Source organism: Pleurodeles waltl, chromosome 2_2, assembly GCF_031143425.1.
Source record: "Pleurodeles waltl isolate 20211129_DDA chromosome 2_2, aPleWal1.hap1.20221129, whole genome shotgun sequence".
In the NCBI taxonomy this organism is placed as follows: Eukaryota; Metazoa; Chordata; class Amphibia; order Caudata; family Salamandridae; genus Pleurodeles; species Pleurodeles waltl.
The window spans coordinates 1,105,702,037-1,105,721,498 of NC_090439.1; the positions used below are offsets into that span (position 1 = coordinate 1,105,702,037).

General features: G+C 43.3%; 1 protein-coding gene across 2 annotated transcripts in view; it reads left to right on the plus strand.

The window, feature by feature from the left end:
* Window positions 1-19,462, plus strand: part of ZC3H3 (zinc finger CCCH-type containing 3) — a 1,347,955-nt gene that overhangs the window by 766,347 nt on the left and 562,146 nt on the right. For both annotated transcript variants that reach the window (XM_069220898.1, XM_069220897.1), the window contains exon 6: window positions 10,388-10,475. In XM_069220898.1, the coding sequence (XP_069076999.1) occupies window positions 10,388-10,475 (88 nt within the window). The remainder of the gene's footprint in view (window positions 1-10,387; window positions 10,476-19,462) is intronic.

Below are 19,462 nucleotides of genomic sequence, written 5' to 3' on the forward strand. Positions count from 1 at the left end.
ACAGACAATACAAAACTCAGCAGCATGACTCATGCTTGACCTCCGCAGATAGACTTGCATCACCCCGCACCCCAAGAAGCAACACTAGCTCCCAATCCAGAACAGATGCCGTCCAATATGCTGACCCATGCATACAAAGCCCTGCCCAACGCATACATCAACAAACGAATGACCTTCCACCAACCGATCAGACACCCCCCCCAAGAACCGCTGATCCAACATTGGAGGACACTCCTTCTGTCAGCCAAAGCTTGGAATGACCTTCCCCTGCACCTCAGGAACGCCGCATCACTCCAGGAATTCAGGAAAGAACTCAAGACATGGTTGTTCAAATGAACAGAGCACTGTGAAGCAGCTAGCAACTCCAGCTCTTTGAGACTCTCATAGGTGGTGTGCCATGCTTTATAAATCGTGATTGATTGACATATTTGACAATCAGAGTAATTTATAGGATTTACACAACCTGTGACCCATGATAACATACAATGACATTATCATGTTGTACTTATTGTTATAGCTCCTGTGTGACGATTTTATTCCACTACATGTACACTGTAGAGCACTTCTAGGTGTAGCAGTAAATGAATGTGTATACTTGCAAAGAATCTCTTTTTCTTTTTCTCCAGCAATTTATTTTGCTTCTGAACTGTATTAATATCAGGGATTTGTTACCTTTTGAATAAGGCATTTTGCATGACTAATTATGGTTTTTGACGCAGGGGACCAGTTTCATATGCTTTTAGAGACTGTGGTTCAAGGTGGTTAGCAATAGGGCTGGCCCTCTCCCTCCACAGTTGACCCTTTTTCCTGGTATCAGTGTCTAAGAAAAGAGTTCACTTTAATTAATATCAATTTAACACCCAAATACAACATTTAGCAACTGAAAGATGAGCAGTTAACCCTTGCAAAAGCTCTTCTGGTGCGCAGGAACGCGAGTTGCCGTTTTTTTTGTAACTTTAGATCCTTTGTAGGTAGAATTTTTATTTTTTTATTAAAATCAACAGATTATGCGGCAGATGGATTATGTGGCAAATGCAGCAACTATGCGAAAATCGCCGCGGCCGCAGAATGGCATGATTCCAGTGGCCCTGAACGGGGTCCTGGTCTCCTAGTGAATGGAGGCCTGCGGCTGCTTCAGCCGGCTCGCGCTCGACGTCACGGGAGCGAGAAAATACGGCGACCGTGGAAAGGGGCGATGCAGGGCGCGTCGGCGCCAGGGGGAGAGGCAGGAAGGGGGCCGGGCGGGCCTCTGACGCAGCTGCGGAGACGCCCTCCGCGCGGCAGCCCCGCACTCGGCGGGGGCAGGGCGAGGGTGGGGCGCGAGCGCCGGAATCTGTCTTGTCATTGGTGTCAGCCTCGGCTGTCGCGCGCTGGCAGCTGCGCTGTAGCCCGTGTGTGACCGGTCGCCGGGGAAGGGGAGGCCGCTCCATAGCGGACACAAACTGGCAAACGCTTTGTTTGTGCGAAGTTATGTAATAGTCGTCATAGGGCTGCGTGAGAAAAATCTCCATGTACATTACAAGGGCGAATTACATTTATTTCTATTAATAATACATGTGCATATGTTTTATGTGACCAAATTAGTAGAAGCACGGTTTAATTCACAGGAAGCAAGTACTGTTCTTTTAGAAGTTTCTGGACACACAGCTCTTAAATGTATCAATTCTGACAAACGAAATAACCAGTTCAAACTCAAATCAGACGTGTCCATAGAGTTACCCTTCTTTACACATGGCACCCTGCAACCCAGAACATAATGTAAATAGGATTTGTTAGATCTGGCTTGCCAGGGCGCATTTTAATATACCTATTGTTTACATTTATTTTTTAAAACAAATAAATGGTGTTTGGGTTTTGCTCCACTCCAATAAGTTACCCCTCTCATCTCACCATATATAGTTAGTTTTCTCGCCTCAATTCAACCCGCTGAACTTGCGAGTCGGGACTTTATAAATGGTGCTAAAGAGATGTGAATCTGATTTTGTTTCACAAATAATATGAACACTCGGAGGGCAGTGGGCACGAATCACAATTTGTTTGTGTAGATTTACTCACGGGTAGATCTACTCCTACGCCTAGTTGTAACACTATTTCCAAGAGGTCCTTTACACTGTCTAGATTTATGTGTCCCCAGACCCTTCAGTGAGGGAGGAGTCTCTTGAAACTGACCTTATAGGTGTAAAGATCACCCCCCACTGAGGGAAAGTACAAGGGCATTTCATAAAGTTATTACTGTGTTTAAAAATATGTAAAATATTTTTATAAAATATAAATGTAAAATAATTAAAAAAAAATATTGAGCAAATAACTTAGAAAATACAGCCAACACATAAACATCTAAAATAAATTTATAGTAAGTAATAAAATAAATGTTTGAGTTCAAGTTATCATTTTTAAACAACAATCTTTTTCACAAGGAATTACCCACCCTCACTAACGTTTTTATTGTATGTGTAGAAAATGCTAAACGCTGGCAAGAAGACTGATTTATGTAGCTACACTATTACAGGGCCAATGGAATTATGCGATTGCCGTATAATTATGCGAGTTTTCACATAATTATAGGTTTGGCACACTTGCCACACAATGCATCATCTACCGCATAATCTTCAGAATTTACAAACAAATATTTCTTGCTCAGACAGTTCAAAAGTTACTAAAACATTTGTTGCTGCGCAGTGGAAGGTCCTTTGCAAAGCTGGACTGGTAACCCTTCTGTTGCTTATTGCTATATTGGATGTTAAACTGGTTCTAATGAGGTGTAATCAATGCTCAGACAGTATTACCAAGTTTCAAAATGTCAAACTAATGAAGTGGTACTATTATATAATGTGCCGCATTATGCCGCATAATTTTCTTTTCCTTGCCACACAATTTACTCAACCCTGCAGCAAATTCTGGCCCTCTTCTGCTGCATAATTCCAGTGGCCCTGACTGTTACAGTCAATTTTGTGATTGGGGTTCTGGACAAACGTCAGCCTTAACTTCGGTAACACCCTGTGTGTCAGCCTGATTCACATTGTATTGATTGATTAAACTTCTGCAGTGTTCCCGTGACTGGACATAAGGATGTCCTGTTTCCACTGATCCGTACATTTGCGTCTAATTGTCAGAAGAATACACAGTGTATTTAGAAACTCAGCCATCAGGCCTAAGTAAGCAGCTTCAGAGTACAGGAGGGAACTGTTTTACATAGATACTCTTTTTTCGTTGTCGTGTTCACAGGTGCACCCCTGGGTAGGTGCTGTGTTTGTCGGTCTCCCCTTTTTTAAATAGATTGTGTGATGCATGCAGCATATACAAATACTCGCTCACCTGCCAAGCCTGGTTCTTTATTGATAAAGCCCGCCCTCTTGTTTCAAGTGTTTGGCCACCTAGTACAGCCCTAGTGGAGTGCGCCTCGTGTGGTTACATATTTTATTGTGCAGCAAGTAGAGATGCTAGTCTCATGAACATTGCTTGCCCTCAAGGGATGGTCAGTGTCCTCGAAAAAGGAGAAAATAAACGTATAAGCTCATGATGCCTTTTCACAGTAAAGGCGCGGTTTAACCCTACACAGGGACATCTTAAGGATGTTGGGGGCCCTGGGACAAACGTATTTTGGGCCCTTATTCGGAATAGCTTTGAATTTATGAGCCAGGTCAGTGACAGTGCACAGGCACACTGGTCCAACTTCTAATTGTGTTTACATGTAATATCCTGGGATAATGATGTGTGTTTTTACGATTGTTGCACAGCAGCAGTTCACTCATATTGGAGCAAATAATCTCTGTGACACTCTTCAATTTCCCATATGTGAGGCCCTGTTTTGATCCAAAAGGAACTTTTTTTAAAGATGTTGCACAAAACAACTACATTTCTCTGTAAACTATATGTAGTAGCCTCACAGATCACCCACATTAAAAATAAATGAAAAGAAAACGGTATTTACAACAATCTATGTAAGAATTATTCGGGGCAAGACTGCAGAACAGAACTGGCTCTATCTGCCTGACAGGCTGGGGCCCTGGGCCGCAGCCCACTTTGCCCATCGTTTAAAACATCGCTGAGCCTATGTCGTCTTTACATCATTCCTAAAACAGGAGAGGACTCGAGCATCTTTACATAGCACCGTTTCTGAAGCCTGAGCAATCCCCAAATATGCCTCAGCCTCCAAAATGTACACTAACTCCAGATCTGGCAGCCTACGAGCTCCCTGCAGGCCTCCCCACAGCCTACAGCAGGGGTGCGGTAGTACAGCAGTTTCAATGAGTGTAATCTGAGCTCACCTGTAGTAGCCCTAGTGGGAGTGAAATCCAGCCCTCGAAGTAAACGTGTACACTTGCAGTGTGTAACAGCAACCGCCAGTTTTGCAAACATTAAAAAGCGTAGAATACAAAAAGGAGAGTTTTCCATTGTACATGTCCAGCTAGTGTAGCCGCAGACCCAGAATCCTTATGGTCAGTGGGGAATCGCAGCCAGGTGCGCGTCACAGTGGACGAAAGGGATGGGAGAAGTCCCTTCTATGGGTGCTGCCGGCTGCCTCTCTCTGGGGAGCTTGCAGGCTTCATGCAAGCTGCCATTCCAGCTCTGGTTGCAGTCCTCAAGCTGTTGTGTTGGCTGACAGCTTCTAGAGTGATGTTGGTTGGTCATATCCTCCTGGAACAGGCAGCAGAACCTGGACATCTCCCAAGGGCACGTTCACATCCCTTCTTGGCTGATCAGCTGGCAATGGTTTCCTTCTGGGTACGTACAGGGGTCTGAGCTAAAGTTAAGGAGATTCCCACTCTCCGTAGCAGAAGGTGTCAGGGGCACATACGCCACTTGGCTGCTCACCGGGATGAAGATCCAAGGAGTTATATCTTTCTCCCTGTCAGACCCATTTAGCAGCCTCAGTAGTCAATGAGGCTTCTTTCTTTTCATTTACGTAGAAGGCTGTACACGTCCGCTGTGTTGCACAACGTTCTTTCTGCATGTCATTTTGCTTGGCCAACCCCCCTGGTTTCTGCAGCCCTTTAACTAGGCCTGTTGTTACACAAAAGGTGTCTATTTCACCCATGTTGTCTTACAACACCCTCAGTGCTGCCTTGGTGCTAATACTTAAAACCAAGAAGGAGCTACACTGGGAGGAAGAAAACACACATTGTTTGAAGCAATACAGGTAACAGGCCATCCGCAGCCAAAGAATCCCAGAGATCCACAGTACAAATAGAGATATCACAGCAGGCAGTTAGGTTTCCTCCAGGGGAGTTACGGCCTAGGAGTTCTACAGTCAGTGTAGTGAGTAACATAGTTCCTCCTACTTCCTGAGCTTCATCGTTTGTGCCAATATGACTATTACCAAAACTCCTACCCAATTCAGCATCAGGCGGTATGGACATGTGTACTAACCACATTTCCTGGTATAGAGCCAGTGCCCAACAGACAATGAAGCCCATGCCTCCTCTCTATGCAAAGCAACTGAAAGAGAACTGTTGGTGTAAGGTCAAAGGGAAAGCCTTGGAATTGATCAGATGCACATGTATGCTTCTTAGAGTAGGAAGATCCCTAATAGAATAACACTCCGGAGTGCAGGGAACAACCAGTAGCGCCCGCCATCCTTGAGAAGGGCCATCATACATAACAGAAGAATCAAGGCCTGATCTAGAGTTTGGCAGATGGGATAACTCCGTCACAAACGTGACAGATATCCTGTCCGCTGTATTACGATCCCATTATATCCTATGGAAATTGTAATACAGCGGACGGAATGTCAATCACATTTGTGACAGTTTAACCCGTCCGCAAAACTTTAAACCAGGCACTAAGTATCTTAAGTACACCTTACTTTAATCCACAGCTCCATTCTTGCATCCAGTTTATGCAGGTCGTGTCCTTTCGGCCTCAAGGGAGGTAGCTGAAGGAGGGTAGGGAGACGAAGCAGATGAATTAGAAAATTCGAAAAGAATGAAGGAAAAATAAGTGTTTCCAAGCATTTCCTTATTTTTTATAAACACTTGTAGGATTCTGAAGCGGAGAGGGTTTTCAGTCAGAAGTTAACAATTTCAAGACACCATTTTTGATTCACTGAATGTCAACCTCAAAAGGCCTGTAAGACAACTTTGACTTCTAGTATGATAGAAAGAGATGCATACACTAATAGTGCAGGAGGGACTACAAAAACAACTTGTTCTTACTTGAGTAAACACAGTACTGTTGTGTCCCAGATATTAAGTGTTCAGGTGTACGCGTGCCTGCCGAGGCTCAAATGCAGGGAATAATATACCGTTCTTTTTGCAGTCATCTAGAAAGTAGGAACCACATACAGAGAAATGAGACAAGAAATCTTGGTGCACCCACTCTGCTCCGCCCCTAAACAGTTGTTAAACTAAAGAATGTCTTGTGGTATCTGAATAATCTTACGTAATCAGCGACAGCACCTCCACAGTGGTGGAGGAGCGTCACCACACTGGCTAAGAGCCAGCAGCTGAAAAATAAAATGATATTTTGTTTCATTTTTCAGCTGCTGGCTCAGGAATGTGAATGAGCCATGGGATGGGGCAGGAGGAGTGGTAGGTTGCGCATGTCAGTTTTTTCGGCTGTCTTAGGCCGGCCAAACTGACATGTGCACTTAGGTTTCTCCAACTCGGTTGTGTAACACAACAGGGTTGGAGAAACTGCACATACTCCAACGCAGTGTCTGAGCGGCAGACCAAGCCGCTCAGACCAGTCCTGGCACTGCTCTCATGCTAAGTATAGCATGAGAGCTGCACCAGAATTGCGTGGGGAGCCTGTGCTGGTGTCCCAGGGACTGCTGAGACACCATAAGAAGAGGAGCGTGAGGCGGCCGGTAGTGTCCGAACAGGCAAGTTTATTTTTATTTACCCCGGTCCCCCTGCACCCTCCCTTGAGATTTGCGGCGGCCGATCGTGTACATAATCATCACTTAGTTTGAAACTGATCTCCTAGCTTCTTTTTTGAGTTTCAATAGATCATTGTGAGCAAACAGATATACAACTCCTGGACTAGGAACAAACATATTGTTGGGAGTCACAAAGAAAGGAAGGCACCCTGAGTCACCATTAAGGGATTCCTCACATTACATATACGAAATATTTCTCAGGGATTCAAGGCACCCACGCTGTTTTCGAGGCCTTCAAGAACGAAATTCAAGAATCGCCTTAGCTGGCACGTCAAGTCCAATAACCTGTAGAGCACTGAAACCTGGGAGAAAAACAGCAACATGACTGGGAACGAAAATAAATACACACTGAGTCTGCTTTTGAAAGGTAGCAGAAAAGAACACTGACACAGATCATGGGGAAGCTAATTCCACCAGTGTGTCTCCACTGCCGGGAAGGGACGAGCTTGACTCCCAGTACAGCCTGACTGATCTCAGTGGAAAATGGCAGCTAACTTGAGGAAATAGAAGCTACAAAAAAACGATTTATTCTATGCATTCAGGCGGATCCTGCATCACGTGATGTGGCAGCCATCCTGCCAATATAGAACACAATGTGTTAAATTAATTATTTTTATAGTTTTAAGATGCCCAGTTGTTGCTATCAGCTTTGTCACTTCCAGCTCATTATAAAATTATTATTGGAATTTGTAGAGCGCATGGCTACCCAAGCAGAGTTTTCCAGCGCTAAGCCACCTAAAAGGCTCGGCGGTATTACTGAAGTATTCATATTCCAGGAGGTTTAGATTAACCACGTTTTTAATCTCTTACGGAAATTCAGAGGGGGTTGTAGAGGGATTCTAAAGCTTTGGGCCTACAGAGGAAAAAGCTCTCGCCCTTGTCGGGACTTCCTGATTCTGGGGACTAGAGCAAGGTTAAGGTTACTTGAGTGCAATGGCGGACTGGGCATGTCTGGTGACACCGGCGACCTGAGCTAGTTCAGGCCGGAATTGGATAGACATTTATAAATGTCACACAGTGCTTTGAAATGGATGCGGCGCTCGATTGGAAGTTAGTGAAGTTCACGGAGCATACTAGCAGTGGGGTAGGACTTTGGAGTGGCAGTCTAGCTGCCGCATTTTGCACAGTCTTCTTGACACCTAGATAAAGGATATTTCCATAATCTAACCTGGATAACCTGGAAATTACTAAAGCCTGATTGGCTGTTCTTTGGACAGAGCTGGAAAGACAGCCCAACATTTTCTTTAGCCATCTAAAGATGCCAGTCAAGTGGCAGCAGCCTTAGTAATTTGGTGGCCCGTGAATAATTCATTATCCAGCCAAACTCCTAATCTGATCTTAACCACCGGAATAGGGGTTTGAATAGTACCCATCACCTCCGGCCATAGGTGAAGACATCAGAGATGGGGAAGGTTGCCCACCAACAACACCACATTTCATTTGAGGGAGTTGGTATTCATCCATACAGTTACTTGTGTAAGACAACTGTTCAAAGCCGCTGCACTGGTTTTTTCTTGGGATGACAGAGAGACCTTAGTTTCATCAGCATATGACAGAAGAGTAAGACCACAATATCCCACGACATCTGCAAGTGGCCTTACATCGAGATTAAACAAGGTAGGACTGAATGTGGAGCCTTGAGGGACTCCGAAGGGAAGGGGATGAGGCTTAGAACTATGCTGATGAACCTGAAAGACACAGCCTTGCCAAAAAGATCTCGCCCAGGAAAAGGCAATACCATGCACACCAAAGGTCTCTCCTCTTTGAAGAAGTAGAATATGCTTCACCGTATCGAAAGCAGCACTGAGGTCCAAGAGGATTAGTGCTGCAGTGCCACTCTCGTTTAGTTGTTGGCTAAGACAGTCTGTGACTGCAAAGAGAGCTAACTCGCTGCTGTGTCCTGCTCTAAGCCTGACTGAGAATGGTGAAGCAGGCCATTAGTTTCTGCGAACGACATAAGATGTTTATTCACGTTTTTCAAGCACTTTGGATAAAGTGGTTAGGAGCGAGATGGGCCTGCAGTTGGACCAAGTAAACAGATCTAAATTAGGCTTCCACACCAAGGGCTTGACCATTACGTGTTTCTGTGGTGTAGGAACAGTGCCTTCTTAAAGAGATGTATTTAAATGCTGAATGAGTACATCCACTGTTTGTGATTCGAACTTGCAGAACACCAAAGGAGATCAAGAGTCAAGAGGTGAACCTGACTTAGTAGACAGAAGAGAAAGATGGGGGGTCCAAAAGCTGACATGTGCTCAATCCTCGGGGCCCGTCCAGGCAAGCCTGTTGAGGAGTACATTCTGATTTAGGAGAGAAAGAGGTATGAATATTAGCCACCTTTTTCAAAAAGAAGGTGGGTAACTCCTCACACTGGAGTTGTGATAGAGGAACAGCAGGTGTTGTGCTGGTGGGGCAGAAAGTGTCTTAATCATCTGAAAAATGTTTTTTGAGCAGATATGGGCCAATCTAAATTTGCCCGAGAAAAATACAGTTCTAGCAGCTCTACATTTTTTATGATACTCTTTGAGAGCCTCTTTATATTGGATTATGTCTGATGCTCAATCAGATCTCCCCAGATTCTTTCCAGCAATTTGCAGTTTTTTTTATTTTTGCGCAAAATGTCATTAAACCAGAAAGCCACTGGGAGGGTTCTGTGATGTTTTCTAATCGAGATAGGGATAAGGGAGTCAAGTGCGGACCCAAACCAACCATCAATGATGGATGCGTCGGAGTTGGTCAAATTAGCCAATATCGGGCAGTGGTCCTCCAGTGTAGAATTCAAAGCAATCTTATCAGGCTTAGACTAGCTTCTGCTAGCGTCGCCAGGGTAGGTTAACCCTGATCGCAGATGGTATCCACCATCATCAAAGCTAAACGCAGCAACCAGAAAACATTGTCAAAGAGAGACCTATTGGCCTTACCACTGCTTTATTTTCAGGGCCATGACATCTTCCAGATTGATCGAGAATTTAGTAAAAAAGCTGACAAAACTTCAAAACTATTTCACTATCAACCCACTGCACACCTCCGGGAGTACAGAGATACTTGTAAAAGTTGTCTGCTCCACCCCCAGTACCTTATCAAAAACCAGCTAATCCAAGACATTCACCAGTAAGACATAGTATAAAAACAGTTCATTGTAGCAGAAGGAAACGATAACCTAGTCGGTGATTACTATTGGTCTGCTTGGCTGCGGCCCAGGTGCACTAGTCAAATACCTACAAGAGTATCTCAACCTACATGGATCATTCACACCTTTTATTGCCCCTAATTCTTCCTTTCCACCTTGTTGATCTCCATTTGTGTTGTATGTGAGCCCCACTCCTAGTGAACTCCCGCCAAACTCATCTGTTCAGCAAGCTCCCCCACCCACGCTTACTGGTTTGTTCGGTATGGCCCGCTCTCTAGTGGGGCATCACAAATGTTGAACAGTTTACAAGTCAGTTGAGGATTTTCCGAGGATGAACTGTTGTTAATAACTTATGTTTCTCTTTTCTTTTTTCACAGGGCGCTTGGATTCTTCTCCATTCAGCTCCAGTTACATTTCCCCAACCTCATCCAGCAGATCCGCAACACCGAGCCGCTACATTGCAAGGTTTGTTGCGCATAATCACACAGGCAGCAGCAAATCTGTATGACTAATTGTGACATGTTTGTATTGAATCCTAGTAGCATGATATGTCATCAGAAGTCTAATCAAAGGGCATAACCGGATTGTTTCTTAGAATGTCACACACTCTTCTACTTGTTCGAAAACCTTTTCTTCTCCTAATTTAGCCCTTTCTGTCTGCCCCCCCCCTTTATCCACTCTTTATCCCCCCTTTATCCTTCCTCTACCCTCCTTTATGCAAGTTGTATCCTCTATAGGTCAGTGCTATCACCATGGAGGGATCGTGCGCCTTTCGTCATTGTCTTGCATTGTGCTCATGATCATTCCACTGGGAAGAGGTGCCACATCTTCACACACCGGTTGACTCCTCGTGGCTGTCGCATACATCCTTCTGTGAATGTAGGCAATATAGATCTTTACTGGTAGACCCCTGAGTAAAGGAAGTTATACTACTAGAGTACTGGGCTTCTGTCCTCTGACATGACCCAGCCCCAAAACATCCAACTCCCTGAGGGTAGAAGTGCAAAGAACGCTCAGTCCTTTTCTGTTTGTGCTAACTGTATTTATTGTATTAATATTCCATTTTAGAGGGGTTTGCGCCCAGTTCCCATCAGCACACATAAGAGTACTACAGGTGTACTAATTTACATAATCCAAAATGGTTTTGTGAATAGACTCCTGTGTGCTTTTGGCGAGTTGGGACATCGTACCCAGTTCAGACTTCATTAGTGTGTTTTCCAAAAAACTGAAACCATTATGGACAATCTCATAAAACGCGATAAGGGCACTTTCACCCTTCAGTTCGCATCTTTGTCGAGACCATTGTATGGTGGTATTCAATTTGCTTCGTACTACCAGATTTTCAGTTGTGATTCTTAATACTAGTGCAGAATGTTTGCCACTGCTAGCCCCCGTCAGCTTTGAACAGAGTAGTTTGCTTAAAGGCTACACCCAGTTTCTTGCCATTTCAAATAGATCCTGTTTTGTGAGCCTGCAGTGTTTCCATTTCCCATGCAGAGAGGATCTCTAATCAGTTAAGTAGCTGTGACTCATTTAAAAAGAGCTCTGCTCCTCATTCAAGAAAGCATCGGCCCTCCCATTCCGTGTAGATGCTCCTTATGCTGAAGAACATGATGTATGTAGCAGCATATAGTTCAAGGGAAAGCAGTGGCAATTGGATCCTCCTGCGTTTACTGAACTGTGTCCATCTGTGGAGGAATTTGGATTGTAGTTTTTGTGGGGCCAGCTAAGAAATTGTCAGATTCTCATCTTTTTGTTAAAGCCTGGCATTTCATGAATTTCTCTACCTTTAGGTGTAAAGGGTATCACTGAATCTTCAGCGATTGATAGTAGTTAAAAGGTGTCCATGCCAATCTTTATCCACAGAATGTTGTCCGATGCAGTGTGTTACAGTATCTATGGGTCTGGCAGTCATAAGAGGCAACAAGGGCCAGATGAGTGCTAGCAACGTTTAAAAAAAAAAAATAGAAGTTTTTTTGCAGTGTATTAAATGCATGTGTTGTAACGAATGCCAATATTAACCACTGAAGCCATACCCCATGCTTCTTTTGTAATGAATGGGCACTTAGAATTTAATTGGGCTATCTACTTCACATTTTACATAAGAACAATTCTGCAGATTATCTTTCCTAAATATGTTTTAACAAATATCTGTAGGTGCTGATCCACCAGGCCGCTTCCCACATCCAGGCCGTCCCAGGTCAAGGGCTCCATAGACCCTCCGCAAATGTTATTCTAAGTAACATAAGTTTCCCACCATCCAAAGCCTATGTCGTTTAGTTCAGTTTATAGTCATAGTCCGCTTTATAGCTCAACTGATGTCTAATGGTGAAGATTTCCCAAACAGTCCGGGTTTTTAATCAATATGACTAGTCAGTGTTCTTAAAGCAGGTAAATACTGATCGCTGTGTTCACGTTCAGCCTTTATTCTGGGTGGGGAGGAGGAAGAGTCTCTGCTCTGGTCTTTGCTTTTCCTCTTACAGTATTCCAGAGCCGTGATATGGGTGATGAGCCCAAAGGTTGAGAGAACGCCCCTGGGTATTTTGGCTTTGCATGGCTTGTAGGTCTTCATGATTCAAAGCATTGATGAGAGGGGATCCCTGCCACCGAAAGGACAGACCAGAAAGGAAGGTCCGTACATAGTGGATCAATCTATCCCGTATTTTATGACCGATGGCGCAAGGACCATGCCATCTCATTAGTGTAACCTGAGAGAGGTCTTGGTATAGATAGATATCACAGTCTTTGAACAGTACCTTCTCTTTCTGCATTGTATCTACAGTCTTCTCTTTAAGTGTTCATGAATGAGATTAGGCCAAAGCATGACTTTGCTCATAGGTGCTGGTGGAGTGCCATCTTTTCTCCCTGTGCACCATGTGACGCACCATCTCCTTCACCTCCATGTCTTTGAGATGTGTCGGAGAAAGTTATTTAATGCATATTTCAATACCTGAACAGTTACTACCTTTCTTCAAATCCAAACACTAATGTTGGCACAACAATTACAGCTCTCCAGATCTTCACATCTTGCAGTGTAGTAGTGTGTTTGTGAGACTACAGCTTCCAATTGGTCTTCATTCTTTAGGGTGTTCATTGCAAGGCCATTGCATTTTGCAACATATCAGTGTGCTCCCCTACATCTAATTTATTTGATTGTGTTTTATCAAACTTTTTGATGTTTATATTCATCTCAGAGTTGAACAGATGAAACCATTGCAATTCATCTTCCTTGCTGAGAGGTAATTGTGTCTGGCTTGGTTTGCCAGTTTAGCTAGCGTCTTTTGGATTCTTATGGGGTGGGGCTGTAAATACACCCAGTTTTTCATTATGCCAGATGTCTAATTATAGCAGAGTTAATTTTTTTAATTGCTCCTCAGCTGTCTTTCTTGGTTTGGTTTCCGAGGAAGTGTCTTGAGAATTCCTCTAGCAAAATTACTCGTAAGAATTTAGTTGAGCTCACAAGTTGTTTACATTTAAATAAATCCAGATTATACTTTTGGTCCAGCATTTAGGTTACCAATTGTGAATCAACAAGATTGCTCACAGTGTGATCATCTCCACTTAACAACGTGATGTAATTCTTGTGTAAATCAACTTGTCAGCTTTCTTGAATGCTATTACTCTGAGCAGTAAACGTGAAAAATAACATGGTAATAAAATAATTGTATTGCCATTCTATTTTGTTTAGTGCTGTGCTGTCCTCCCAAGCCTAGTTTGTGTGTGGGCGGGATAGGGTGGTGGAGGCCATGGGGGTGTTGGGCCGTTGCTGCTGATTGGCAGGAGGGAGAAGTGGTGGTCATTTCGGGTTTGAAGTGCGCATGTCCATTTGGCCGGCTACCTTGCAGCAGCCAGCCTGACGTGCATACATTAACTCTTCAGTCCGAGCTGTGTTAGACAGCCAAGAGGAGAGCAGATACAGGCCTCCAGTACCTAGAAGAGCTCAGAGCCAGCCCACTCCAACCAATCCTGGTTCGCATGAAAGAAGCGTCAGAATTGGTTAAGGGAGTTGGTTCTGGGACCATGAGCTTGGACGGACCGGAGAACAACGAGGACCATGAGCCACTGGGTAGGTAAACATTATATTTTTAACTTCTTGACCCACTGACAGGCACTGTGAGGAACTCACACTGCCTTCAACCTCAACTCTACTGTAGAGCTCCCATTCTTAGTCCATTATAAACACTGTTTATTTCGAGCCACAATCGAGAACTTTGGCGTTGTCCCTAAAGTGTTGCTGGTTTCCCACAGTGCCCATCAGTGGGCCAAGTTAATTGCTATGCTGCCCCATCACTTATTAATGTCACCAGCTGCCACTGTGAGCAAATATATTGGGCTAGTTTTGGGTGTGGAATTCTCTTCGACTTTGTGCACTCTCAAACATACATGATTAAAGGTATTCTCTATCTTCTCTCCAACCGTTCCAACCATAGAAAATGTTAGGAATTTACACCTACCAAGGACATGATTAAAAAAAAAATCTAGTTTGGGAAAGGACCCCTCCTCCCCCAGTCCTACTGAAAGGCAGGACTATAAGGAAAAGAGGTTCTTAATTTTTTCCCTTGGAGACAAAAGTAAAAAAGTAAAAGTGAATTTGCATTTACTCACCAGATATTGGTATGAAAAGATATATAAGCAAAATTAGAACACCGCACACAATCAATTCTAGTATACCACAGATATGTTACAATATGTAATGTCTGGTTTTCATAGATACAACAAAGATGTACGTCGAGAGTTCAAATCAGTATTCTTGACAGATGACGTCTTTATTGTCGAGAGCGTTGACTTACAGTAAACAAAGTACTTCACTGCAGACACAGCCAACACGTGTTTCGTCACGCTGGTGACTTTTTCAAGGCTATATGGGCGAGGTAATGGCCCGACACAGTCCAATGGGTCAATCAATGAATCAATCATAGAGATACTGTAAGTCTTTGCGTCTGAGATTGGGCTAGTCCAAATATGAAAATTTTGGTAAGCGACAAAGTCCAAGGTAGAGGCAGGTTAATCAATATGTTGGACCATGATAAGTCCAAGAACACGTTCGAAGCAGCAAGGTATCTGGTGCTCCAAAACACTACAGTCGTGCAGAGAGACCCTTACTACCCCAATGAAAAGATAAATGTTCAGAAATGGAATATAGAACTGTTAACTTCTGGAAACTTGGAACTTGTATTGGTTTCCAGGCCTGGTTCTGTAAAATGTGAATTCCTGAAGGTCGTAAATCTTCACCCATGCAAGGAAATAGACCTGTGGGTGCACTCTTTGTGGTTTCAAAAATGGGACCTGTACTTTATTGCTTTATTTATTACAAGTTGCCCATAACGGTTTTGAAAAAAAACTTTGACATGCATCAAACATGTTGTATTGCAAAACCGTCAGGAAAATGGCATATATGGTATTCTTAAAAAATGCAATATAGCTTAGCAAAACTCTGTAACTTTAATCGTTTCTGCAAGGTATGGTGGGAACATTTTAGTTTCAGTGCAATCACAAATCCTACTACCATCCTTCAGTACATTTGCGCACCATCAAGGAGCAGTTGGGGAGCATTATTGACAGCCACAAGTAATTATATTGTGCAAATGTTTTTATATTGCAATCAATGTCATTTAAGCAAGCTGAGCGTACAGATCACTGTATTTTCTAACTGTGCGGCTCTCGCCCTAACACTAAAGGTTTTCCATTAATAATCACATATAGAAGTTTGAACAGCTTGTACATTGGGATATATATCTAAATGTTAGTAGCCAGCTGTAGACTGGCAGCCAAAGGGTTTGTGCTGTAGGGGTCTTTGCCTTCTTGTCCATGGTACAAACTAAACCTGAGGACTTTTCGTCCTTGACCCCAAACAATATGTCCTGGGCATCAGGCAATAAGAGTTCCTCGCCTTGGAAATGTGCATGACCCCAGACTCCTTGTCAGGTTGTGTTCATGTACACTTGCATACATCCAAACATTGTGCTTGTTGCTCTTAAACTGTCACTTGTGCCCAGGATTGCCAATATTTGTAGAGGCATTACTTGTGCCTGAGCTGGCCATTTATGTTTTGCCAGCCTGGCCTCGGAGTGGTTGCTAGTACCGGGTTGCTGTTGTATTTTTGTCTTTGCCTTCGGTTCTTAGAAGGGTGGGTGTGGGTGGGCAGATGACTCAACCTTGGGTTTTGTTCCTTGTGGGATGTCACATAAAAGCTCGCTTCCATTGGAGGTGGGGGAAGGATCTTGCTGATCACTGTCGATATAACGGCCCTGATACTCTCACGCTTTTCTTTCCCAAACTCTTCTGTCAGTACCTCTTTTCCATATACTTCACACTATTTCTGATGTGTACCTGGCGTGTTACTCTCGTGTACTTTTTCACTAGCGCTTCATGCAATGGGGTTCACCTTGTCGTGTCTGGAGATATTTTGTGTTTATCACTAACTTGGGCTTCTAAACGCTTCTCAGTGGTTACCAGTCACTGGCACGTCAGTCTGTTTTTCTTGTTGCTCTTTGTTTTCTCTCCGATTATATCTGTGCCCGTCCTTGAGGTTTCTTCTCTAGCGGTGCATAGTCCTCGGACTACTTCGCTTCTCATCTCTTTTTCTTGGGTCGGGATCCACACTCTTTTCCACTCAGTAATGTGAGAAAGGAGCCTTAAGGATTCCCATAGAGGTCTTTCTGAATAGAAATTGAATTCACTAAATTGAGATCCACAATGTATCTTCCTCTCAAACCTCCAGTGACCAGAAGTGTTCAACTCTCACCTTTGTCACTTGTTGGATGTCGGCTACGAGCTTCTGTCATGTGGAGGAGTGCGGGGTGTCACTATTCTTTATATTAGGACAATATTCCTGCTTTCTTATGTTGTGTCATTGATATTTATTGCATTTGTTTAGTGAGCCTCTAACCCAAAGTGCAGCAGAACACAGGATTACCAGTAATCACGGTCAGGATGCTGATGCATTGCGGACATTTACAAAAGTGAGCGTAAAAAGATTATAGTTCTCTCATTAGTAGAGTAGTCATACTTTATATTTTCATTGGGATATTCAGACTCATTTTTCCCCAGTGTTAGAGCTGCCTCTCCATGAAACACCATATGGACGTCAATGTTGCTTACTAATGTTAAGTTGCAATAAACTGTGTCGTAAGCATACTGGTGTGTAGAGATTGTGTCACCCAGTGGTTATGTACTCTCCGCAGATGGAGAGACTGAAGAGCAGTATTGCATGGTTGATCCTGTGGAAGGCGGTGAATAAAGCAGGGAGAACTAGCTGTCAGATAGTAAATGTCCATCACATTGAAGCCACCATCTATCTGCACCCGGAAGGGTCTTTTTCATGCTGCAGTGATCCCACTCACTCACTCATCACTTGAATTGTTTTCCCATCAGACCGATTGTAGGAGGGTGTGGGAGGAGATGCAGGTTTGCAACTCACTTTATGATAATTTCCTTAGTGAGCTGGAGACTAGTGACAGGCCAGTAGTTGCTTCCATCATTATTGTGAAAGGTCTTTTTCTCATATTTTGAAAAGGGCCAGACTTGATGTCTCTGGGTAGCCTCTTCAGGGTAATCATAGACTGTTGCTGGGCAGCCTGAATGTTTATTTGGAACCAGTGAGTTTTTTAATGACGTTTGAGTGAGCATTGTCTAGTGATCTAGTCAAGTTCATCAGGCTTGAGGGGGTATTATTGTCAGAGGATCTTGTCAGATGCTTGAATGGGAGAGTTGTGTTGGATTTCTGTCAAGTTTAAAGAATGGAGCTCATAGCTTGATGGAGTTATATTAGCTGTATTTAAAAACTGTGTTGCACTTGCTGGCAACTATGCATTCTGACATTTGTGTTGTCTGCTAGCCATTTGACAGTCACAGTCCATGGTTGGAGAATAAGACAGAAACCAAGTATGAAAGTTGGATTAAAACAGTGTCTGGCTGCACAAAACCACTTTTTGCAGGAGTCGGGGGCGCTCTTCATTTCGGTCTTACAGCGCACGGTCTCATCTTGAATAACTATAGTCTTACAGAGCCATCCTTCTTCTTGAGTCCACTGACATGAATTTGTGCCTGCACTTCTCATTGCTGCTGCATTGTTCTTCTCTTGTAGGAGAGGGGACTTTGTTTGAATTTCAGTGTTGAGGAAGTGAATCCAACAATGATTGATAGTAAGAATTGTTGCTGTAGTGAGAACCGAAAGTGTTGATAATAAAAACGATTATTTGAAATATCAAGTTTAAAAAAACATTCCTTTAAAATGCAGAATTAGGGGCTTCTGTTGCTGCACAAAGAGGTTTTTGTTGGTTTGTTTTGACATAAAAGGTGTGGTACATCAACGGGCAAAAACTTGGGTTGATGAACTAGCCGGACCAATTAAATAACAGTTATGTCACCAAAACGTGTGACATTTCTAAAATAAGCATTGGCAAGGGGGGTCTGATCAAAGCAGTGTCAAGGTATCCCATCTCCTGGAACAGTGCTGTGCTCCCTGCCCAGGATTGTGCGGGCAGGTAATATAAACCTTATTCCCTGCCCACAATCTCCCAGGCAAGGAACACAATTTTGCTCCTCCCGTGTGGGAGTAGAGAAGTAAGCTACGCCTGCCTGGGTGGGAGCAAAGGAACAGCTGTCTCCCGCCAGTATTAGGGAAGGGTGCGGGCTGAGGAGCAGGTGGGCTCCCTCTGAAGCCCTCAAAGAGTTGCCCAATTGTAGGTGCCTCGGGGGTATCCTGTGGCCAAACTTTATAATATAAACTTTGGGTGTTCGAGGTGGGACTGGGACACCCCAAAAATAAAGAAAAATATTAAAAAGAATAATAAATGAGCGTCAGAAGCCGAATAATAATATTAATACTGAACCACTTATAAAATAAAAAAATAGTGTATTACAAAATGACGAGGAAGAACAAAGACAAAGAAGAACACATGTACTTGGTCCATGCTCCAAGGAGCTAACACAAGAAAGGGAGGGCAGCCTAGGAGAGCTAAGCAATCAAAAGATTGCAAATAAGAGTAACAATGAAAACAATATTACCAGCTAATAGTATGCAATCCTTAATGTGCACTCCCTATTTACCTTAAAATTGCCTCCAATTCAACTGATGTGCAACCATGAAGTGTATTCCGACTGAATACACACAACTTCATCAGTTGTTGCTTCTCCTCATCACGTGAATAGTAGTCCCATGGTGCACATCATGGAAGTCCTGCCTATGCAGTCTTTAATTCTTTGTTCTGTAGTATTTGTATTTTTTATAGTATTTTTTTCATAATGTACCACTTGTGCATTGTTTAGTAATTCTTGAATGCATTTATTTTTTTAATAGTTTGATAATCTATGTCACTGTCAAAAAAACTTCAGCTCAGATCAAACATCAAAGAAGCATTTCTTTTGGTAAATCAATGGACTATGTTCCTCCAGCCGTCTCATTGTAGTTGTGAACTTCATGTTTATCTGTCACAGTGAATTTCAGACCC